This window comes from Vanrija albida (genome assembly GCF_041260175.1).
Source record: "Vanrija albida strain AlHP1 chromosome Unknown contig_4, whole genome shotgun sequence".
NCBI classification, from domain to species: domain Eukaryota; kingdom Fungi; phylum Basidiomycota; class Tremellomycetes; order Trichosporonales; family Trichosporonaceae; genus Vanrija; species Vanrija albida.
The window spans coordinates 1,136,566-1,159,113 of NW_027191423.1; the positions used below are offsets into that span (position 1 = coordinate 1,136,566).

Consider the following 22,548-nt stretch of genomic DNA (forward strand, 5'->3'; position numbering starts at 1 on the left):
CCATGACTCTGGTCGCGTCGAGGCCGGCTTCGCGCCGGGCCCGCCTCGCGCTGTCGACGTGGTCGGCGCGTCTACGCCTCGTCCCCTGGTGACCAGGCGGCCAGGGTGTCGCACAACACAGACGCGTGGCCCTGTGGCGTGGCAAACAGAGGCCAGACCTGCCACGTAAGCTGTTTGTGCGACGTCTAGCCTTTGCACCAGTAAGTCACCTTGGGTGTGGCGATAACGACGCGGCGTACGACTCGTTAATATTGATCGCGACCGGCGCGTCTGGAAGAGACACGCGACGACGAGTCGGGACGACACGGGTATCGGTATCGGAGCGAGATAGCTCGGGACACCGGACACTACGACTCAACCGGCGACACAACCGCGGCACTCGATGGACAGCTGCTGCAACAGTTCAAGCTCACTCTACCATGGTACATGCATACTATTCTCAATGTATCTAGCTACAACCGCCTCGTGTGATGACATGACGAGGTGGTAATCCTACAACTAACTAAAAGGAGAGGGAAAATGGGGGTTTTTAAGTGCCGATGTAGATAGATGTTGATGCTGGGGGTTGAACTGAAAGACCGAAATAATAACACAGCAATGGAAAATTCAGTTGATGGTGTTGACGTCTCAGACGTTACATGAACATTGCGGGCGTGGCAAAGGGCGCGGGGGAGAAGCGTGGCGACTTGCGCTGGCCGAGAGCCTCAAACATGGGAGCCGTGAGGGACGAGACCGAGGCAACGCGCGGCGTAGGCGCGACGAGGTGCGAGTGGTCACCAGAGTAGCCGAGGCGCGGGGTCGCGGGGAAGCGTTCTTCCGTGGACGAGGTCGAGCCCGATGACCGCAAGGGGTTGGGCGAGAGCGAGCCAGAGTCTGCGCGGAGGGACGGGGGAAGCTCAGTGTCGAGCTCGGGGTCGTCAAACGAGAACACGGGCTCGGCGTCGTCGGACACGGGAGAGTCGTAGTAGGTGGCGTCGATGGGAGCGGTGGGGACGTAAACGGGGGGAGGGACGGGGGGAGGCTTGACGGCAGCGGCGCGGGTGGCAGCGTCGTCGGTGAACGAGTCGAGCTCGTAAATGAGGTGACGGAGGCGGTCGAGGCTGATGCGGTGCTCGGGCTCGAGGGTGAAGATTTGGGTGAGGATGTCGAGGCACCCGGTCGAGATAGGGAGGATGCGGCGGAGGAATGCCGGGTCCTGGAGGAAGGCGGCAAACGACTCGTCGGTGGGTGACGCGCAGCGCCATGGGTTGCGACCACAGACGAGGTTTACGAGGATGACACCGAGCGACCAGACGTCGGCCGTGCGCGTGGGATACGAGCCGGCCGTCGAGTGCCACTCGCCGAGGCATTCCGGAGCAATGTAGAATGTCGAACCGCAGCCAAACTCTGTCGACGTGGGTTCGGACGTGGCAAGACCAAAGTCGACGATGCGGACGCGCGTCCCGTCTGCCGAGCACACAATGTTCTCGGGCTTGACGTCGCGGTGTGCGATGCCGAGCTGGTGGAGCCAGTCGACGCCGTCGAGAATCTGCAGGAACACGGAACGAATGAGGTCGTTGTCGCCCGCGTACTGGGAAGTATTATTAGCGCCAGTCGACGTTGGTGGCAAAGTGGGAAGTGGAAGTGGGGGAGTGTGGGGTGGTGGGAAGAGGCAGGCAGTGCCAAACTTGGCACTGTGCCTCAATAATGCGATGAAACAAGTACTCACCCGCTGCTTTTCGGTGATCATGGCGAAGAGGTCGCCCTCGTCCCCATAGTCCATGACGACGTAGACGGCCTCTGGCTCCTCGATGAGGCGGTCCATGTTGATGATGGACGGATGCCTCGACGCGCGGCGGTGAAGGGCAATCTCGCGGAGCTGGAAGCGGCGTTGCCTGTCGTCGATGCCGTGACGGCGGAGCTGCTTGACAGCGCGCTTGATGGGCCTGCCATAGCGGTAGTCGAGGGCATAGAAGACGACGCCGTACGCGCCGTTGCCGATCACGGACACGAGTTGGACGTAACCATTGTCAATGAAGCGAGGGTGGGGGTGGGTCGAGCACGACGAGACGGTCATGATGTAAATTTCGTAAATGGGGTTTGGTGGCGGCGGCGGTGGGGGATGTGTAAGCCCGTTGTTGTGTCGTGGGCGTTTGTTGTTGAAAGGTTGTTGCAAGTGGTGACAACCCAGGTGTGATGTGGCAGGCTGGCGGCGGCGACAAGACGTGTTGGCGGGGGGGCTTCGTAAAGAGGCTTTGGGCAGCGGCGACGAGGTGGCGCGCGACTGGGTATTAAAATGAGGAAACGAAAATCTATATGGACAATGAAGATGAGAGAGGAAAATGAATCGTCTTGGGACGTCAAGACGAAGGAGGAGGGGGGAAATGGAGATGAATCGAGACGACGAGTCGGGTTTGATGAAGGAAGGGAGGAGGGAGTGGGCCAGGAGGTTTCAAGGAAATGAAGGTAAAGAGATGGCGGGGAACTGGCGCGCGACGTGCATATTCTGGTCAGGTCCATTTTTGCCTTGTCCTGTGACATAGTGCAGGCGGCTTGGACCTTGGGCATCTGTTCCAAGGTTGGGTTGGCTGGCTGGGCCGGCCAGCCTACGTGCAGTGCAAGGTCCCTGGAGAAACCAAGGCTTGGGCGGGGCAGGGGCAGGACCAAGGGCAGGGCCACAACCCTCTGCTCAGCCGCAGCACTCTGTTCCGTTGTGGGCAGAATAGGGTGGGTTGGTCCCGACACGAACAGGGCAGGGGGTCAAGTTACGGGAAACGAGCCAGATGGCAGCGGCACGGAGCCTAGGCAGGCGGGCGGGCGGGGGCAAGCGGCAAGCACAAGCGCAAGCAAGCATGCATGGTGGCGGTGGCTGCGAGGGCAAGGCAAGGCAACGCCGGCGTCATCGCCTGCGGCAAGACGTGTCGCATTCTTTTTTTTCCTATGGCAAGGCAAGCCAAGGGCAACGCTTACGTTGATGGGGCAAGCAGGCGTGTGGCCGTTCGGGCCAAGGCAAGACAGCCGCATGGCTCTGAGCCTAGATCGATCGTCATGCTCCGGGGCGGGAAGCGGACTGTGCGTTGCGAGAGTTTGAAGCATGTGCGTTCGTTGGTGCTGTGCGTGTGCTGCGTGTGCGCGGCCGTGCTGTGCCGTGGTCTTGCTCTTGGTGCCGTGCCGTGCCCGTGCCGTGCGCTGGTCGGTCGGTCGGTCGGTCGTTCGTCGTCGTGCGTGCGTGCGTCTGCCTGCCGGCGAGTGCGTGCGTCGCCCATCGACGGCGAGTGCAAGCATGTGCGTACGTGCGTCGTGTGCGTGCCCAAGGCAAGGTCGAGGACCAGGGCAGGGGGGGAGGCGAGGGCGAGGGCAAGGCCCAGCAGGCAAGGCACAGTAGTCGTCCCCACAACGGCCGCCTTGGTATCTTGGCCTGGAGGAGGGGGGAGGTGCCGCGGCCGACCGACGGACAGAGGCCAGGAGGATACGTCAACTAGCCTCGTGCAGCGGCTCGGCTCGCCTCCCTCTGCTGGCGTGCCCCGGCCCTTGAGTGGGCTGATGAATAAAGAACTCTGCGGCACTCTCGTCTTGCCCGATACAGCATGTGGGCGTTTCAAGTAGCATGTGCCTCGGATCCCCACACCTGAGAAACATGCGCGCTATACGACCGGTGTACGAGAGCGGCCATCCATAGGATCCCTGTGGGCTCCAAACCCGGCCGCCGCCTGCCGTTGCCGCATGCTCTATTGCGCCCCCGTCCCTGTCACCGAATGCATGCCGCCCTGCGCGAGTGAGCAAGTCACGCCCACTCTACCCCGCCGCGGCTGTGCCTCCCTCCCGCGGTTTCCCACCCGCGAGGATGCCAGTCGCCAAGTGGCCACTGCCACCACCCACCGCCACCCTGAATCTCTCCTGGCCTGACACAAACTGTCCCCAACAAACTCGCCCCGTCCAATGTGTGCGTGCCATACGACGAGGCAATCGAGACGACAATGCTTCGCTGCTCGCCAGCCGATCTGCCCAACTCTAAACGTGCCCCAGGCGAAACAGTATCACGGCAACCTTGCTCGCCCTTGCCCTTGTGGCTTTGCTGCTCTCGCTCCTGCCCTCCTGCCCTGCTCCTCCTCGGCACTCGGCAGAAGGTTGGAAAAAAAATAAACGGCACCATGCCAAAAGAGTTGTGAAATGCTCCCCGCAGCCCACCGCAACAAGGCCGAATGCATGCCTTGTGGAATGTATGGTAAACCCCTCTTTGAACACCACCACCTCCAATTGCCCGTTACAGGGATTTTACCCACCACCCTCGCAGCCCTCGCATGCCTGCCTGTCTTGCCCGGGGGTGCATGTGCGAGGCTAGCGGTGCCAAAGTTACCGTAAGGCCTAGTCCAACTAGTGCGTTACATCAAATCACAGCCTAGCACTCGTACCAGAACTTTAGCCCAGGTCTGGCCCCAGCCTGCCTCGTACCCGACCGACTCCTTTGTGCATGTTGCTGCCCGCGGCCGATGAAACGAATCTCAGCATGCCGACAGGGTGTGCACTACCGTACGACGCCTTCTGGTCGTTCATGTAGACGCGTCATGATGTAAACCCCTCGAGACTATTGCTGTCGAGGACGTAAGCCCCCTTGCCCGTGGACTGCGCAGGTGCGGCCGAGTGGCAGATGGACGGGCCGAAGGGCCACGGGCGACGGAAAGAACACGGGTCCAGTCAACCTTCCAGGCCTCGTTGTTGAGATGCTTGCCTTCTAGGTCGAACGCGTACGCGCCGCTGCGCAGCAGCTGAACGAACGCCATGGCGACGCCCGCCCGCGCTTGATTTCGCGCATGTCACTGCCTGCAGGACCGATCGACGTGGCGACGCGCCCAAGTGGCACATTACGCCACGCAGGGGACAAGTGGCACCTCCTCCCCGATGACGGCTCTCTCTAACTCCATGGTGGCGCCGACGCGCACCGTGCTCGTGGGGTTAGTCGCTTGGCGAGGGCCCGAGCTCGCCCTGGTGCTCTCGTGTCACGACGTCATGCCCCCCACGGCTCTGGCAGACTGGTGCTTCAAACCTTGCTGCCTTGTCTGCAGGCCCACTCAAGCTTCCGCAGATCATGTGGCCCACCCAGTCCAGATCATGTGGCCCACCCAGTCCACCAACGGCCATTCCAGCGGCCAAAACACACCGCTGCCCGTCGCAACGTTGAGCAAACACTAAGCATCGATGGCAACGGCATGGTCGATGAGAATAATGTGACTGCAAAGGATGCCCCACTGTCATATAAGGCGGTCGTTTCGCTCACCGGCTCGCTACTGGCGTCCTCACGACCTCACAGACAAGAGCTCAGCCCAACCACTGCACGCAATGCGTCTCGCCATCCTCCTCAGCCTCGCTGCCGCCGCCGCGGCAGTCCCTGCACCGAACGAGCTCGACATTCGCGACGCGATCAAGCTCGAGCCCCGAGCCGAGTACGAGCTCGAGCTCGAGCAGCGCGGCTTTATCGATTTCGAAGCGCGTGGCTGGAGCGACATTGTCGATCTCCGAGGACGCGACGCAGAGCTCGAGGCTCGTTCGTGGGGATGGTGCATGCTTACGAGTTGGCCCCCGAAGTATGGGAGGTGCTGCTTCAGCAGATGTGGCGGCACTATTTCCGCCTAGACAAGTTACTGTGAAAGACTTGCATGTATCAGTAGCTATGACAGGCCTGTAGCGTGCATATCTCGTGCACCACGTCGCGCCACATCGCTTCGACGTCCGTCGCGGTGGAGTCGACGCGCGCGTCTCCTACGCGACGATCCCCAGCTCCCTAGCATGCCCTAATCCTCATGAGCCCCATTAGGATTCAGACTCCATCGGAGACAACAATACAGAGCCTCGCCGATCACCATTCCCAAAACACGTCCTTCCCCAACCCCTCACGACCGTTAAACTCACCCCTTCCAGCTCACTGGGCGTCCATCCCCTGAAACTCTGTTACGCCATGGCGAGCAGCCCACTCCGTCATCGGTTGTAAAATGGGTGGTAAACCTTACAGCATCAGATAGACACAAGGTTCAGTAGACCCTCTCCGCCCACAGCTCGTCTCCGTGTTGTTGTGGAGCGCGGCACGCGCCCTGGCCCTGGCTTGGCAGCCCGGTGTCATCTTTCCTTCGAGTGATCGCGGGGACAGCGGCGACTGCTTCTGCTTCCTCCGGAAACAGCAAGCGCCGTGCACATGCACATGTTTCGTTTTGTTTGGGGCGACGCCGGGCTCATGTTGGGGGCGGACCAAGCGCGGCCCCGAATGCGTTGCGTAATCGGGTTGGCACCTGCCCTGTCACTGATGGATGTATCACACTGGGCGAGATCAGGTCCGCCAGGCCCGCCGGGAAGCTGCCGCGGGCAACAAAGGCGCGGATAGCTCGCTCCGCCCGCCGCGGGCGCACACTGGCCAACTCGCTGCGAGGTGTCGTCGTAGTCGCCTTACAACATCCGCGACACGTCGCACATCGCGACTGCAAGGGGCACTTATGCTTTACGGACGCCACTGCCACTTCTGGCTCAGTCCCAACGATCACGAGGACGCAACCCGTCCTGTCAGTTGGGAGCAGTGTACGTTGCAGAGTATGGTACGGGCCGTCCAGCGAACACGCGGGGCCGGATGCAGCAACCCAGCAACGGCAGTGGCGAGGAATCACTCTAGGCAGCGTCTCCATCACTACCATCCAGCAGGTTACTAACCCCGTGACATGCACACGCACACGGCGGGGACGGGGAGGCCGTCACGCCTCGGTCCGCCCCCACACCGGCGTCTGAGAGACATGCATTGTGCGTCGGGCGAGATTTACGCTTTCGGGGTTTGGGTCGCGCTGCTGGGCCCGCCACGGCGTGCATTCAGTGCCCCAGCAATGGCTCGATGGCTTGCCAGTCGTCCAACGACAAGTCGACGGCGTGCATGTAGTTTCATGTGGCGTCGTTCTAGCCCCGGACGCCATTGTGTGGGCCTTCGCTCCCGCCGCCACCGAGCAGGGGAATGGAACTGTATGCATTCACGCCTTACTCAGGAACGGAAGCGGCTTGCTTGTCGTCGTCGTCGTCAACAACTAGGACGACGCCTAGCCCGTCAACAAAGAACGCGCCGAAGTGTTTGGCATCAAACCTTTTTTTCTCCTCAAGCCGCCGACGCCTCACAGCCACCCCACCCCTCCCCACCCAGCACCCGTGTGCGGCGATCGCGCTGGATGTCACTCGGGAAGCCTTACCCCTGAGCCTTCTGTGCCGAAGGCACTGCCATTGTTTTTGTCTGCGGATGCTTCAATTCAGGCCGCAGTTCCAGTGTAGCGTTGGTGGCGCTGGCTGCGACATGGCAGTAAAAGCTACGCGCAGTGTGCAGGGCACTGGCGCCGACGGGAACGGCACGCGCCTGCCCGCAACCCCCCATCTCGTAGATTTAACAATGTGGGCAGCGGTGGTGGAGCGTGCAGTGGCTCTCATTCCGATGGGTAGGGTTGGCAAGGGCTCGTTAGCACCAAGCAAGCATGCTGCATGCTAGGCCAGGGGTTGGCGGGCACGACGGCAGAGGAATCCCTCGAGCACAAGGCACGGATGGGGGTCGCTTCCGAGTCCCCAAAGTCCGTTTCCGCGTCATTAACCTGTGCCTGTCATTTGGCCGCCGCCAGCACAAGTTTAGCTGTGCAATGTTGTCGCACACGCATGCGCGCGGGCGAGCGAGCACAGCTGCGCGCCGCGCTGCCACTCCTCGTGACTGCTCCGGTTCGCACAGTCGCAAGTCGTACGCCTCGCTGGCCTGTTTCATCCTACTGCTATTCATGCGATCGCGGCAGCAGTTGGAGTGCGTGCATGGCATGTCCCGGTGTCTGCTTCGCCCACGGCTGCGGGGATCGGGCACCGAAGCTATGTGCACTGCACCGGGCTTGCAGCCGCTGCTGTACAGAACATTGCTTTGCGCTCCGCGAGCGCGGACAGCAACAGCCGTGACGGCACTCGCCACTGGCCCGGCACGAGCTTAGGCTAATCTGGGCTGGCGGCTGACTGTACTAACTGCGACGGAGGCGGCGGCAGGCGGCACTGGAAGCGCTAGTGGCCATGGCGTGCCATTAAACCGCCGAGGCACTGTTGCCGCCACACGCCAGTTTATAGCACCCCAGCCAGCCGGTCCTTCCCAGCCTGCCAGCGCCCACTGACTCTGCCACCCCAGGCTAATTTGGCCGCATCAACCGAACTCGAACCCCGGCGGTGACTGCACTTTAGCTCGTTTCAATAGGCGGTGGGCTAGTCCTTTTGCAGATCACTTTGTGTGATTAATATGGCCGCTCCCCGCTCTTACGCATATGGGCTTGTGTGAAGCCGGGTGTCCGGTGTCGTGATTCTTGGCACGGCTACTTGGCTGGGGGCGGGCGGCCTTGTGCTAGTCGGGTGGGCCTGGGTGGGCCTGGCACGCATTCATTGTACAATTTTACGGCTTGGTACTTAGTGGCAGACGCATCGATCCGCATGCATCGATCTCGCTGCCTGTGTGACAGACTGCCACAGGCAACCAAGTCAGTCGTGCACGACGGGTGGCAGAGACTGCCGCCACGGCCGCCTCCCGTGCCGAACGCTCTCGGCATAGGTGCCCAGAGTGGCAGACGGCTGCTCTGTTTCATGTGTTGAATAGGCCTACGAGCCCAGTGTCGAAAAAGAAGACAATCAACGTAATGGTGCGCACCAGCAATCGGCTAGTGCAGTACAGACGAGCGTTATGCCCAGCCGTGCCGAGATACACTGCGTTAGCGACCGAGAAAGAGCGACGGGTGCATTCCAGACTATGCCCAGGCCGGGCCGGCGGGAAGACGCGCCTGCCTTCGAGGCTCGACCCTCGGCACGACGCGCCGCTAGCGCGCCATGCAGAGTGCTTGGCTGGCGGAGGCGGGAGCGGCAGTGGCGAGCATGCATCTGCCGCTGCGCATAGGTACGGGACTGCTTTCGACGAGCGAGCGGGCCGTTGCCATCTAGTCGTGTGGCATCAAGTCGCATGCTGAAACACACTGAGGTAATCTCCCACGCGTGCCGACATGCTCATGGCGGCGGGGTGATCAACACGTACGCGGGAGTGGTCGACATGTCAACAGTCCCGTGGCGGGCTCGGCCATGTGCATCTCCAGCCAACTGTCGCTTGCTCATGTCACCTTGACGCGTGCGGCCCATGGGATGAAACATGGTTGTTTGATGGTTGACTCGGTATCCCGTTGCTCGCTTGGTCGCGGCATGCCCACCGCCGTCACAATTCACAATTCACCTTGTTCTTGCCAACTCAATCTCCCCCCTGGCCCTGGTTGATCTGTATGTTGGCATGCGACAGACTCGGCCTTGACGATAGCATAGAGCACGGGGAGACGTTAAACTGGAGCAGCTGCGGGGTGTGCCTCGACGTGGCACTTGGCACTGGCCTGGCAGGGGAGTGCCTCGTCTACCGTTTCGTTGTCAAGCTACCAATGTGCCTCACACCAAGCGCAGTGTGGGTTACCTTGACGCCATCGGTGCTGCGCGGCGTCGTCGTCGACCCCAGCGCCAAACTGTATCCGAGCGCATGTGCACCCGCAGCGAGCTATCCTCGGCGCTGGCGACGGCGCGAAATAGAACATTCCGCTCCACCCGCCGTGGGATGTGGCGACGGCGGTGCTCCGAGCTGCGAGCTGCGGCGCGGGCCTGTGACGACGGCGGTGATGTCGGCGCAGCCAACTGGGGCCGCTCTAATTCGAGGTGCCTGCGCGCTCCACCACCCCCGATCCATCCACCGAGCTCGCTCGCCTCGCGAACATGGGGGCGGCACGCAGATCGTCGCGACATGTCGGATGCGCCACCTCGATGTTGCGGCACTAACGAAACGTTACGCGCCGAAATCAAACGCGCTCCACCACCCCGATTTCATTAGCACCTGCGTCAAACGCACCGGTAACTCAGCCCCTATTCGCCCACCACCCTGCCTAGGTTTAGCTGCAGATCTTCAGGTGCCACCAGGCGTGTCCGAGGCGGTGGGGGTGGTGGAACGCGTCGCGGGCGTAGACCGGACCCGGGCCCGAACATCAAAGTCACTAAGGGCGCCGTCTACGGTCTACCGAGCTGACGCGCCGTCGACCGAGCGGGTGAATTGCTCATGTCAAGGCTATGTTACGGTGCTCTCGGTCGGCGACGACGCGTAGCACCGAGCACGCCAGGTGACATGACATGTGACTGCTAGGGCTATTCGCCATTCACTCTTGGTTCCCCCGCGCCGCCTGTTTACAACATTGGGCATTGAGTAAACTAACTGGCACGGCGGGCACTTGGGAGCTTCCCTGACCGCGCGGTGGTGGCGAGCGGTGGGCGGAGTGGGCCTCGGTGTCTAGGAAGGGCGTCTGATGTACAGGTCACCGATCTTGGAGCCGGAAGCGGCGGGTGGAGAGTGGCGAGAGCAAGGTGGCGAAGTGAACGATTGGCCCCCAGTCGACTCCTCCAGACGAAGGTCGTTGTACTCGGTGGTGAATCGCACAGGGCACGCGTGGTGGGTGAGTTGTGGACATCAGCGTGGATGTGCATGGTGGTGTGGCTAGAAGGAGGGATGGTAGCGATGACGGACGGCGGCCCGCTGCTCGGAGCATGGGTGCGATAGTCAGGCGTGAGTGGACAGCGAGGTGTGCAGCGCCGATGCGGTAGCGAGCGCACCGGAGCTCGCTACGACCCCGTATGCCGAGTACCAGACGGTGCCATTCTCAACACCTGCCCCATGGCATCCAAACGATGGCGGTAGCGACGGAGACCGCCGGCGCCGCCGCTGACATGCCCGCCGCCACCTGCTGTCGGCCGCCACCCGCCTCCGCCACTCGGCTCGGCCAAGTCCGGCTTCGCACTCTGGCCCGACGATTGCGCGTAGATATCGCCATCGCCATCGCCATCGCCATCGACGTCGCCTCAAGTCCCTCCGAATGCATCGTCCTCGCTCATCCCCCCACTCGCTGTGCTCACCATGGTCGGCATCCAGGCCGACACGGAGCGGCGCGCGCGCATCGCCATCCTCGGCGCGGGGTACGCGGGCGCGACGGCCGCCATCGCGCTGCAGCGGCTCGGGGCGCTTGACATCTCGGTCTTCGACGGCGCGAGCGCGCTGCGCGAGGTCGGCGCCAGTATCGGCCTGCAGGCGTGCGCCCTGCGCGCACTCGACAAGCTCGGGCTCGGCGACGCCGTAGAGGAGATCGCGTACCGCCACGGCTCGCAGCCGCTGACGCATAGACACTGGAAGACGGGCGAGGTGCAGCCCACGCCGCTGCCGGACCCGCTGCCGGAGGAGCGGCACCAGATGGCGCGGTTCGCGCGCGCGCACCTACACCAGCTGCTCCTGTCCCGCGTTGAGGCGCCGGTGCAGGTCGGGAAACGGGCGAAGGAGGTGGTCGTCGGGGAGGAGGGCGTGCGGGTCACCTTTGCCGACGGCACGACGTGGGAGGGCGACGCGGTGATTGGGGTGGGTTGGGGGATGGGGGAGGAGCGAGCTGACAGCTAGGCCGACGGCATCCACTCGGCCACCCGGAAGGCCTTCTACCCCGACTTCAAGATCGACCCGGGCAACGGGGTCACGCTGCGCGGGATATTCGACGCGAGCCTCCTCGAGGGGACAGACGGTGTCGACCTGCCAAAGGAGTCGTGCCACTGGCTCGGGCCTGACCGCGCCTTCTTCACCAGTCCGCTGAGTGAGTCGGCGCGCTCTTCTGTATCTAAACCCGACTCCCAGAACGCGGCCTGTACGCCCACGTCGCCTTCCTCCCCAACCACCTCATCCCGTCCGTCACGCGCGAGTGGGACGCGACCACCGACATCGACTACGCCGCGCTCTACGCGCACTGGTACCCCCCGCTCGCGGCGCTCACGCGCGTCGCGCCAGAGGTGCGCGTGTTCCCAGACTACAACGGCCCGGCGCTGCCCAGCCTCGTGGTCGGCGGCGGGCGAGGCGTGCTCCTCGGCGACGCGGGGCACTGCCACGGCGGCGCATTCGCGGCCGGCGGCACGCTTGCGATCGAGGACGCGTACACGCTCGGCCTGGCGGTGCAGGCTGCGCTGGAGCGGGCCAGGGCGCGCGGGCAGCGGCTCGGCGCGGCGGACCTCGCCTTCGCGTTCGACCTGTTCGACAAGGCGCGACTGGCCCACGTTAACCGCCTCCTCCGGGCCGCTAACGACCTCCGCAAGGCCAAGAAGCACACCGAGGGCCAGGTGCTCACCGAGGAGGATATCGAGGCGTACGTACATCGCCATGTCGACATCTCCTGGGTCAGCGATAACGATGCGGATGCTGTTTTTGCCAAGGTGCTGGCTGAGGCGGGGGGCGTTTAGAGGCATCGGCCGAGAGCGACCCCGGTTCATAGACTAGACGCGCGTTGTATGTGTATAGATGCATGATGCTGGACTTCTTCCTGCGTCTGTCGCCGAGCCGATGCGATGCATTTGCGTACGTCGCTCGTCGCGATGTGTTGGTGCCGACATGAGAAGAGGTGCCACCCCACCCCGCCTGCCCCACTTGGTGATTGGGCCGAGCACGCAGACGTCATTGCTGCCCCACCCCACCCTCCCAGATCCGGTTGGCCACCACCGCAGTCGACGACCACAACGCCATCGCACCATCCACCCTTCCTTGTACCACCTTCATCCATAGACTCACTCTAGACTCCATCCCCCACTGCATCGCCACCAGCCTGGCAATATCATGAGGCTTGCGCTGCTATTATCGGCAGCTGCGGTGGCTGCCGCTGCCGCCAGCACCGAACGCGCGGGCTTCGGCGCCATCGCAAAGCGGCATACCGCGAGCGAGGAGCTCCTCGACCTCCGGGGCGCCGGCTCGGGCTTCAGCAACGTCTCGGTGGGTGGAGAGACTGACGGCGACGCTGACGACAAGTCCGAGCTCATCCCCCCACGCCGCCCGCCCGCCGACAAGGACAAGTGCCCGCCTTGCTTCAACTGTCTGCTCCCCGCCTTCAACTGCGGCCAGTTCGGCGAATGCAACCAGTACGACGGGCAGTGCCGCTGTCCTCCGGGCTTTGGCGGGCAGGACTGTCTGACGCCGCGTGAGTGGAGCTGTGTGGAGCGCGATGGGGCGGAGATGGACTGACGCGCCAGTGTGTGGATCCCTCAAGGACGGCGACGCGCGCTTCCCCCGGCCCGATGGCAAGCTGTGTGACTGCAACGACGGGTGGGGAGGCATCAACTGCAATGGTGGGTAAGCCGGCGGCCCTGGAGCTGACCGCAGTGTGCAAGGACGACTCGGCGTGCAAGGGCTTCAAGCTCCGCAACCCCATCGATGGGCTTGACGCCGCGCCCGCCGACGGCGACGGCGACGACGACGACCCGTCCCAGCAGATGGTCTGTTACAAGGGGGGCCTGACGGTCGACCGCTCCTTCCAGATGTGCGATGTCACCAACCGCAAGATTATCGACACCATCCCCGACCAGAAGAAGCCGCAGGTGACCTTCAGCTGCATTGCCGCCGAGCCGGCGACGAACGTGTCCGCCGCTGTCAACTTTGGCGACCTCGGACGTGGCTTTGGCGGCGTGTCGACCCTCGAGGACAAGGAGTCGATGGGCACCTGTGGCTTCCAGTTCTGGGTGGACCGCATCGAGTCGTTCTACTGCAAGCTCGAGCAGTGCCAGTGGTACGCTGAGGAGACGCCGGGCGCCAACGAGACGCACTTCAACTGCGAGAAGATTGAGTGCGCGTGTATCCCCGGCCGCTTCCTCTGCGGAGAGAACGGCAGTGTCAACATCGACGACTTCCTCAGCGAGGAGGTCAAGGGCCCCGGCTCGTTCAACTGTGTCGCGGGTCAGGGGTGCACGTTCGAGGAGCCGGCAATGAACCAGCTCATCAACGACATCTTCGGCGACAAGGCGATCACCCTCGACTGCGACTCGGGAGAGTGCCTCCACTACAGCCAAGTGCCCGGCTACTCGCCGCCCGCGCAGGCCGACAACTCGTTCCTCGTCGCGTTGAGTGCCGCGCTGGCGCTGGCCATCTTCGCCGCTGCTTGTTTACGTGGGTTTGAATTACAGGAAACAGCTGACCCGCCCAGTGCTGTGGTACCTCGGCCGTGCCCGTCGCAACCCCCCTGGGTTCGCCGGCGTCAAGCTTCCCGAGGACGAGGCGGCCAAGCTGATGGCGGATCACGTCCCCGCCACCCTTCACTTCTCCAACATCTCCTACACGTTGCCCAAGGGGCGCCAGGTGCTGTCCCATGTCACTGGGACTGTGCGCCCTGGTGAGATCCTCGCGATTATGGGTGCTTCCGGTGCAGGCAAGTCGACGCTCCTCGACATCCTCGCGCGCAAGGCCAAGCGCGGAAAGGTCGAGGGCGTGACGTACGTGAACGGCCGCCAGATTGACAACGCCGTGTTCAGACGCGTGTCGGGCTTTGTCGACCAGGAGGACACGCTCCTCCCCACGCTCACAGTCTACGAGACGGTGCTCTACTCAGCCCTCCTCCGCCTCCCCCGCGACATGAGCTACGAGGCCAAGGTCTACCGCACCCTCGAGACGATGAACGAGCTGGGCATTCTGGGTATCAAGGACTCGCGGATTGGCGAGAGCGGCAAGCGCTCCATTTCGGGCGGCGAGAAGCGCCGTGTGTCCATCGCGTGCGAGCTTGTCACTGGCCCCTCGATCCTCTTCCTCGACGAGCCGACATCCGGTCTCGACAGCTACAACGCGTACAACGTTATCGACAGCCTCAAGACCCTCGCCAAGCAGTACCGCCGTACTGTCATCTTCACCATCCACCAGCCCCAGTCCAACATTGTTGCGCTGTTTGACCGCCTGCTCGTGCTCGCCAGAGGCCAGCTGGTCTACTCGGGCGAGGCGGCCAAGGCCCAGGAGCATTTCGAGGGTATCGGCTACGTCTGCCCTGCAGGCTACAACATTGCAGACTACCTCATTGACGTGACAGTTGAGGCCGCAGGCGACAGCCGCCGAGGGAACGGCAACGGCAACAACGGTGGTACTGACGGTGCCGCCGGCTCGTCGGCAGTCCAGGTTGAGGGCGATGCTGAAGCTGGATTTGCCAGTCGCACTCGCTCGCCACCTGACACTGGGACCTCGACGCCGCTGCCGACGGCCATCCAGAACAAGGCTGCTAGGATCCTTGGCCTGACGGCCCCCGGAGCTAGCGGGTGGTCGACTGCCGGCGTCGCGCTCGACGCGGCAGGCGTCCCACAAGTCCCCGAGGCGCTGGCGGCGCTTGTCGTGGCCAACCGTGCGGGCGACGCGACCAAGATTGTCGAGGCCGAGATCACCCGCATCCAGTCGGGTGAGACGCCTGACGGTGAGGAGCGAGACGTCGAGGACGAGTTCGCCGAGCTGCACATCAAGGGCTACAAGAAGGCGTCGTTCGGCACGCAGTTTGTCCTGCTGTCTGGCCGCGCATTCAAGAACCTGTACCGCAACCCCCTGCTCATGGGCACGCACTACCTCGTTGCGATTGTCGTGGCCCTGCTCTGTGGTTTCTTCTTCTACCATGTCACGAATGACATCCCCGGCTTCCAGTGAGTACAGGCGAGAGACAACGCTCACACGCAGGAACCGCCTGGGCCTGTTCCTCTTCATCCTGTCGCTCTTCGGCTTCTCGACGCTGTCGTCCCTGGGCATCTTTGCTAGCGAGCGTATGCTGTTCATGCGCGAGCGTGCCAACGGGTACTACTCGCCTGCGGCCTACTTCCTCTCCAAGGTGCTGTTTGACATTATCCCCCTGCGCGTCATCCCGCCGTTCGTGCTCGGCTCGATTGTCTACGGCCTGGCTGGGCTGAACCCGGACGTTGCGAGCTTCTGGAAGTTTATCCTGATTCTCGTGCTGTTCAACCTGTCGGCCGCGGCGATCGTGCTCTTCCTGTCTGTTGCGGTCGCCGACTCGGGCGTTGCCAACCTACTCGGCTCCCTCGTCATGCTGTACAAGTGGGTTACGATCTGCACGAAGCCTGCTAACCCGCAGCCTCCTGTTCGCCGGCCTGCTCATGAACTATGATCGTGTCCCGCACGGCCTCAAGTGGATGCAGACGCTGTCCTTCTTCCACGCGGCGTACGAGGCGCTGCTGGTCAACGAGCTGCGGTACCTGCAGCTGATTGAGCACAAGTTTGGGCTCGACATCCAGGTGCCGAGTGCTACGAGTGAGTCGATATTTGCGATTCGTGCTAACGCCCAGTTCTGTCGTCGTTCGGCTTCCACGCACAGGCCTTCTGGTTCCCGGACACGACGCTGCTGGTTGTCGTGTTTGGAGTCTTCATCACTGCGTCGTATGTGGTGCTCGAGGTGTTTGTCAAGGAGCGGCGCTAGATGCTGCGTTGAGGTGCTAGATACGAGGACATTGCATGCAATGTACCAGACTGGAGTGGGGGGCTGGGTGGGTGGGTGGCTGTAAGAGTTGGTTGGGCCAGTCGAATGCATTGTTATCACGGCCTGCCGGCTGGCGGGTGGCGGCTGGCTGAAACCGAGCCGGCTTCCGTTCCCGGCGGCTGTATCCATAGACGAGGTTGCCGTTTGACCCTGCCCTGGCTGGCGGGGGTGGGTGACGGTGACCCCTGGAACTGTTGCTTGGCTAAGTCAGAGTTGTGCTTGTAGAGCCCGACGTGTGCCGTTGCCGTGCCGTGCCCGTCGTCGTGTCGCGCGCAGCAGCACCAAGTTCTTGCCATCGCATGCATGCATTGTTGCAAAGTCTCAACTGCTCACAAGTCTTGTATTTTGCATCTGACCGCCCATCGCACTCACACCCACTCCACCAAGGCGTCGCACGCCCACGCTACTTTATCGCCCCCGTCGTCGTGGACATCTCGGCCTCTTCAGCACGCACACTCGGCACCGCACATCGACATCGCCCATCGACACTACCCATCGCATCGCCATCAAGCAACCCCGCGCCACCCCACCCCCCCCCCCCCCCCACCATACCACCACACCACCGCCCCGCCGCGGGACCCCCCGCGCCGACCCCCTCGCCGACCATGCTCCCGCGGGATACGCCCACGACGCCGACCGGCGCGCCTCCGCCCCGGCCCAAGTCAGCCACGGCCGCGAGCTCCGCGCGCCCCCCGCTCAACCACCACGCGTCGGTCGGCTCGCTGACGCGCTCGCGCGCGACGTCGCCCACGCGCGCGGTGCTTCCGCGCAGAGACTCGGACGAGAGCAGCAGCAGCAGCTCGGGCGACTCGGCCGCCGACGCCGCCGTGCGCGAGGCGCTCGGAGACGAGCGCGAGCGCGGGCTCGAGGAGACGCTTGAGCAGCTCGGCTTTGGTAAGTATCGGGAATGACGGCGCTGACGCCACGCCCAGGCCCGTACCAGTGGAGACTGTTTGCGCTGTGCGGCTGCGGCTGGATGTCGGACAACGCGGCGCTCGTGTGCGTCGCTGTCATCCTGCCCCGCGTACGCATACACTGGGACTTGAGCGAGAAGCTCGTCGGCGTGCTGAGCGCCAGTACGATGGCGGGGGTGAGTGGTGGGGTGGGGCTGGCTCCGGCGCTAGTGCTGACAGTGTGTGCCTCTAACTCTGTGCTGCGTCGCAAATCGCTGCGTCTTCGCCTCTCGCCCGCTCGCTCGCTGCGCTCGCTCGCTACGAACAGATGATGGCCGGGTCAGTCGCCTGGGGCGTAGTATCCGACCTCGCGGGCCGCGCGCTCCCCTTCAACGCCACCCTCCTCCTTACCGCCCTCTTCACCATCTCGGCCAGCTTCAGCCCGAGCTTTGGCGTCCTCTGCTTCTGGATGTTCTGCATGGGCACGGCTGTGGGGTAAGCAGCGCCGTACAGACCACTACTCACACGCCAGCGGCTCCATGCCTACCGACGGAACCCTTTTCATCGAGAACCTGCCCCACTCGAAGCAGTACCTCCTCACGCTTCTCTCCCTCTTCTTCAGTTTTGGCGCCGTCGTCTCCTCGCTGATCGGGTACGCGCTCCTCCCGGGCGCCAGCTGTATCGCGCACGAGGGGTGTGATATCAAGGCCGGGGATAACAACGGCTGGCGCCATGTGCTGCTGGGACTGGGGTGTATCAACCTCCTCTGTGCCCTCGCCCGCGTCGTCCTGTTCCGCCTGCACGAGTCGCCGCGCTTCCTCGTCTCCAACGGGCGTGAACAAGAAGCCGTCGTCGTCCTCCGCGCAATCGCAAACTTCAACGACCACACGATGGAGATTCAGCGCGACGACGTCCGCCAGACCGAGCAGCAGACGGCCATGGACTCGGCCATGATCGAGACCAACGGCGCGTCCCACGACCCCGAGGAGCAGCACTCGCTCATCAACGGCCACCGTGACGAGGACGGCTTCATCGAGACCCCGCCCCACTACGAGGGCGTGCCCGGCGAAAGCTTGTACAGCGTCCCGCCACCGGCCGAGCTCCCGTCGCCCACTCTCCATCGCCACCACAGAAAGCACCACCATCAGCAGCACCAAGGCAGATGGGCGTGGCTCCACAAGTGGATCGCCCAGGTCGCCCGGCTGTTTACGCCAAAGTGGCGCAGGACCGTCATACTCATGTGGATCATCTGGGGCGCCATGTCACTAGGTGGGTCTGGGCGTGAGGCGCGAGCTGACCAACAGCATACACAATGTTCAACGTCTGGCTCCCATCTGTCCTTGAGATGAAGCAGAAGGAGGGCACCGACAAGATCAAGGGGTCGTTGAATGACGTCGTGTTGTACGCGCTCGCGGGCTGCCCCGGCTCGGTGGTGAGTCGGTCTGCTGCTGCCCGCGCTCACACCAGATTGGCGCGTGGATGATCCAGACAAAGATTGGCCGCCGCAAGAGTCTGGCACTCTGCACCCTCGCCACGTGCATCTCGGTCTTTGCCTTCATCCCCGTCACGGCCAAGTCGGCCATGGTGGTCAGCTCAATGTTCATCTCTCTGACCGGTACGGCCATGTACGCCGTGTTGTGTGAGTCGACCAACTCGAACACCACTGACAGGCCCAGACGGCATGACGCCAGAAACCTTCAGCACGAGTATCCGCGGCACGGCGTGCGGCACGGCCGCTGCCATCTCGCGCCTCACGGGTGTCATTGCCCCCGTGCTCGCTGGATTCCTGCTCGCAATCCACCACAGCTTGCCGCTGTACGTCTCTGCGATTGTGTACATGATCACCGTCGGGTGTTCGCTTGGCCTTCCAAAGGGCCGCAAGAGCAGTGGCGGTGGCGGAGCCGCGATTCACTAGGACGTGCTGCCGCTGGCGTCGCCGTCATAGACTTGCCGACTGGCGCCGCCACGGTCCTCGAGATCCAATGTATGACGATTTGCTTGATGGGGAGGGTGGACGCGGCGCGCGACGCACGGACCGTCTGCCACTGAGCGCGACACGCTGCAACGCCCGACGCAAGCTGCAATGGCTCGAGCGTGCGCCCGCCCGCCACCGCCCGTCGCGCCGCCGCCGCCGCCGCGCTGTTTGCACCCAGACAAAAACAGATCCACTCGATCCACTCGATCCACTCACCCACCCACTTACTCGTCGTCGACACACAAACACTCGACCCGCCTTCTCCTTCTCCATCAACCTTCCCCTTCTCCCCCACCCTTCTTCTCTCCACACCCACCCACATCCACACAATGGGACGCACACCCGCCGCAACCTCAAAGGTACGCCAAGACACGACTGACACCGAGACGGTCACGGTCAGCCGCCCGCGCGTGCATGTGCGGCCTCGCCACTGACCCCGCGCAGGTCAAGCCCAAGGCCGAGGACAAGCCCAAGAAGGTGTCGTCTGCGTCGGCGGCGGCCACGGCGCCCAAGGGCACGGCGCGCACCGCCGCTGCTGCGAGCAAGAAGGCCGAGGCGGCGGCCGCGGCCAAGCCCAAGGCGGAGAAGGAGGTGAAGGCGAAGGTGGTCAAGGAGAAGGAGGTCAAGGAGAAGGAGCCCAAGGAGGCCAAAGAGGCCAAGGAACCCAAGGCCAAGCCCAAGCCCAAGGTCGCCGCTGCCGACAAGGAGGACAAGCCCAAGGCGACCAAGGTCGCCGTGCCCAAGGTGACGGTGACCAAGCCCAAGAAGGAGAAGGAGCCAGCCGACAAGGAGAAGGCCGCCGACAAGGAGAAGGTGGCCGAGAAGGAGAAGAAGAAGGCGACCAAGGCGCTCGCCGCGGCCGAGACCAAGCGCTCGTCGGCGCCATCACCGGCGGCGGCGCCCGAGGCGCTCTTCCTCGCCAGGGCCAAGGTGCTGGCCGTGGCCGTGGGCGACGAGCAGCTATCTGCCGAGCCACGGCTCATGACGACTGGGTAAGTGGGCGGGGGGGGGGCAGCGCTGACAAGCAGCAAGATGGGCTGGAGCGGGACCAAGAAGAGCAGCGTGCTCGTGGGCGAGGACGAGGTGGACGTGCAGGTGGGTGGGGGGGCTGGCATCACTGACGGCAGATCACGGTCAACGTCCTCGTCGTTAAGAAGGCCAAGGCCAAGGCCGAGAAGAAGAAGGCGGTGAAGAAGGAGGCGGCGGAGAAGGTCGTAGAGGCGGACGGCCACGAGCAGCACGACCACAGCGACCATGAGCACGGCGACGACGAGCACGAGCACGAGCACGGTGACGAGGCGCAAGAGGGCAGCAGCTCGCCCAAGAAGGCGACGACGTACCGCGCGTCGTCGTCGGCCAGCAAGAAGCGCAAGCTCGTGGCGGCGTCGGGCTCTGAGAGCGAGTAGATAGCGGCGGTTGGGATGCAATGTCATGTCCTTGATGCGGGCGCTGGGATCGGATCGGATCCGGGGCAGCAAAAGGCAGGGCAGTGATCAGCCCGCCGATCAGCCCGGCGACGACGCGTCGTTGGTTGCCGTCCACTGAACTCGCGACCAACTGGTGCACCTGCGCTCCTCAACGCACACGCAAAACGAGAAGCGCTGCGCGCCAAGCTCTTCCTGACGGGGAATCGAACCCCGATCTCCCGCGTGACAAGCGAGCATACTAACCGTTATACGATCAAGAACTGTGTGTCCCGGGGCCGGTGCGAGCGAGTAAGAGGTCGGGTGCGAGCGAGGTGCGAGCATGTGAGTGGCGCTGCCGCCGCCACTGACGCGCGACGAAATCTCGAATCGCGAATCGATCTCGCGTGGCGCGCTTATTCAGTCCTCCCTCGCCACCCACGCCTGCCCGCCCGCCCGCCAGCCTGCTCCCACGCGCGCCTGAGTCACCCACCCGCACCCTCGCCCAGAGTGATGAGCGTGCGACCGCCGTCGTGCATGACGAAACGCGCAACCCAGCATATTGACTCTTGCTATCCACCTTCCTCCTCATCACTGCGACCTCTCGCCTTTCTCTCTTCCACCTTCCACCCAGCCGACCCGCCCCCCCCCCCCCCACAATGCCACCAGCCGCACGCGCCAACGCGGGCGCAGCGACCCCGCCGTACCCCCCCTCCCGCCCCGGCTCGAGCAAGCCCGGCACGCCGCTGTCGGCGACGGCGAACAGCAGCCTGCTTCTCCGCAAGCAGCTGCGTGGTGCGTCGCTATCGCTCCTGAGCCAAGCTGACGTCCGCAGACCTGCAGAAGAACCCCGTCGACGGGTTCTCGGCCGGCCTGGTCGACGACGACAACATCCTCGAGTGGCAGATCGTCATCATGGGGTGCGTGGTGCGGCATGCGCGCGGAGAAGACGAGCTGACGCTGTGTCGCTGTGTCGCCGTGTCGTCCCTACCATCTGTGCCTGTGCTCACTGGCCGATCTACCCCGCGCTGCCGCCACCCGCTCGCGTGCTCACTTCTTCCTCGCCTTCCCCTCACTCCACGACCAACCCTCACCCCCACAGCCCGGCCGACACGCTCTACGAGGGCGCCATCCTCAAGGCGCGGCTCATCTTCCCCGCGGTGCGTAGCTAGTCCGCCGTTGATGAGCCAAGCTGACGCGTCCCAGGAGTACCCCATCCTCCCGCCAAAGATGGTGTTCGACAGCGAGATGTGGCACCCGAACGGTGAGTTGGCGCGGTCGCGTGCGCGAGCTTGCTGCTGGTGCGCCGATCCAGGCTAGGAGCTGGTGCACTGGTACCCCGATCCAGGCTAACACGCGCAGTGTACAACAACGGCAACAAGAAGGGCGAGGTCTGTGTCTCCATCCTGGTGAGTGGCGCGCTGTCGTCTGGCAGCAGAGCTGACGCGAGCAGCACGCGCCCGGAGAGGACGAGTGGGGTTACGAGGACGCCGGCGAGCGGTGGCTTCCCGTGCACACGGTCGAGAGTGTGGTGAGTTGTACGCCTTCTGTTCGGCAACTCACACCCAGCTCATGTCGGTCATCTCGCTCCTCTCCGCTGACGTGCCCGACCTCAACTCGCCCGCCAACGTCGACGCCGCGAAGGAGGTTCGCGAGAACTATGAGTGTGAGTGGAGTGACGTGCAGGCCCGCCAAGCGTGCGCGCACGCTCGCACGCCCCGTACCTGAGCCACACTGACCTCGCCTCAGCGTACAAGAAGAAGGTCAAGCGTCTCGCGAGACGCTCCGCCGAGGAGGCTTACGACTGATTTTGCCCTCTCTGTTCATTCGTTCGTGTCATATTAGGTCGTTTACATGGCAGATACTGCATGCATGGGCCCCAGCAGCCTATGCCTAATCAGTCGCGGGCCCCAACCACCTATGCCTAATCAGTCGCGACAAGTGCGACA

The 22,548-nt window shown here is 63.6% G+C and overlaps 6 protein-coding genes and 1 non-coding gene across 7 annotated transcripts; 5 read left to right on the top strand and 2 right to left on the bottom strand.

The window, feature by feature from the left end:
- Window positions 1-634: 634 nt before the first annotated feature.
- Window positions 635-2,056, bottom strand: SKS1_1 (Serine/threonine protein kinase; the record flags this gene model as incomplete). The annotated part of the gene is made up of 2 exons (XM_069353658.1): window positions 635-1,570; window positions 1,709-2,056. The coding sequence occupies 2 exons, from the start codon at window positions 2,054-2,056 to the stop codon at window positions 635-637; spliced, it is 1,284 nt and encodes a 427-aa protein (XP_069208300.1).
- Window positions 2,057-10,936: 8,880 nt separating this feature from the next.
- On the top strand, window positions 10,937-12,291 carry Q8F55_005166 (uncharacterized protein; the record flags this gene model as incomplete). Its single annotated transcript, XM_069353659.1, has 3 exons — window positions 10,937-11,428; window positions 11,468-11,654; window positions 11,696-12,291. The coding sequence occupies 3 exons, from the start codon at window positions 10,937-10,939 to the stop codon at window positions 12,289-12,291; spliced, it is 1,275 nt and encodes a 424-aa protein (XP_069208301.1).
- Window positions 12,292-12,661: 370 nt separating this feature from the next.
- ADP1 (FAD-dependent urate hydroxylase) lies at window positions 12,662-16,268 on the top strand (the record flags this gene model as incomplete). The annotated part of the gene is made up of 8 exons (XM_069353660.1): window positions 12,662-12,814; window positions 12,851-13,019; window positions 13,072-13,167; window positions 13,202-13,981; window positions 14,019-15,483; window positions 15,518-15,889; window positions 15,927-16,102; window positions 16,138-16,268. The coding sequence occupies 8 exons, from the start codon at window positions 12,662-12,664 to the stop codon at window positions 16,266-16,268; spliced, it is 3,342 nt and encodes a 1,113-aa protein (XP_069208302.1).
- A 665-nt stretch (window positions 16,269-16,933) lies between these two features.
- On the top strand, window positions 16,934-19,136 carry Q8F55_005168 (uncharacterized protein; the record flags this gene model as incomplete). Its single annotated transcript, XM_069353661.1, has 7 exons — window positions 16,934-17,222; window positions 17,261-17,418; window positions 17,550-17,716; window positions 17,754-18,490; window positions 18,526-18,653; window positions 18,689-18,860; window positions 18,898-19,136. 7 exons carry the CDS (start codon window positions 16,934-16,936, stop codon window positions 19,134-19,136), a joined length of 1,890 nt encoding a protein of 629 aa, XP_069208303.1.
- A 389-nt stretch (window positions 19,137-19,525) lies between these two features.
- Q8F55_005169 (uncharacterized protein) lies at window positions 19,526-20,602 on the top strand (the record flags this gene model as incomplete). The annotated part of the gene is made up of 4 exons (XM_069353662.1): window positions 19,526-19,555; window positions 19,641-20,188; window positions 20,225-20,291; window positions 20,324-20,602. 4 exons carry the CDS (start codon window positions 19,526-19,528, stop codon window positions 20,600-20,602), a joined length of 924 nt encoding a protein of 307 aa, XP_069208304.1.
- A 209-nt stretch (window positions 20,603-20,811) lies between these two features.
- Window positions 20,812-20,883, bottom strand: Q8F55_005170. The gene has a single exon. It is a non-coding gene; the product is annotated as a tRNA-Asp (tRNA).
- A 375-nt stretch (window positions 20,884-21,258) lies between these two features.
- On the top strand, window positions 21,259-22,407 carry ubc15 (Ubiquitin-conjugating enzyme E2 15; the record flags this gene model as incomplete). The annotated part of the gene is made up of 8 exons (XM_069353663.1): window positions 21,259-21,394; window positions 21,435-21,519; window positions 21,702-21,759; window positions 21,806-21,863; window positions 21,962-22,008; window positions 22,053-22,130; window positions 22,169-22,265; window positions 22,349-22,407. 8 exons carry the CDS (start codon window positions 21,259-21,261, stop codon window positions 22,405-22,407), a joined length of 618 nt encoding a protein of 205 aa, XP_069208305.1.
- Between the last annotated feature and the right edge of the window lie 141 nt (window positions 22,408-22,548).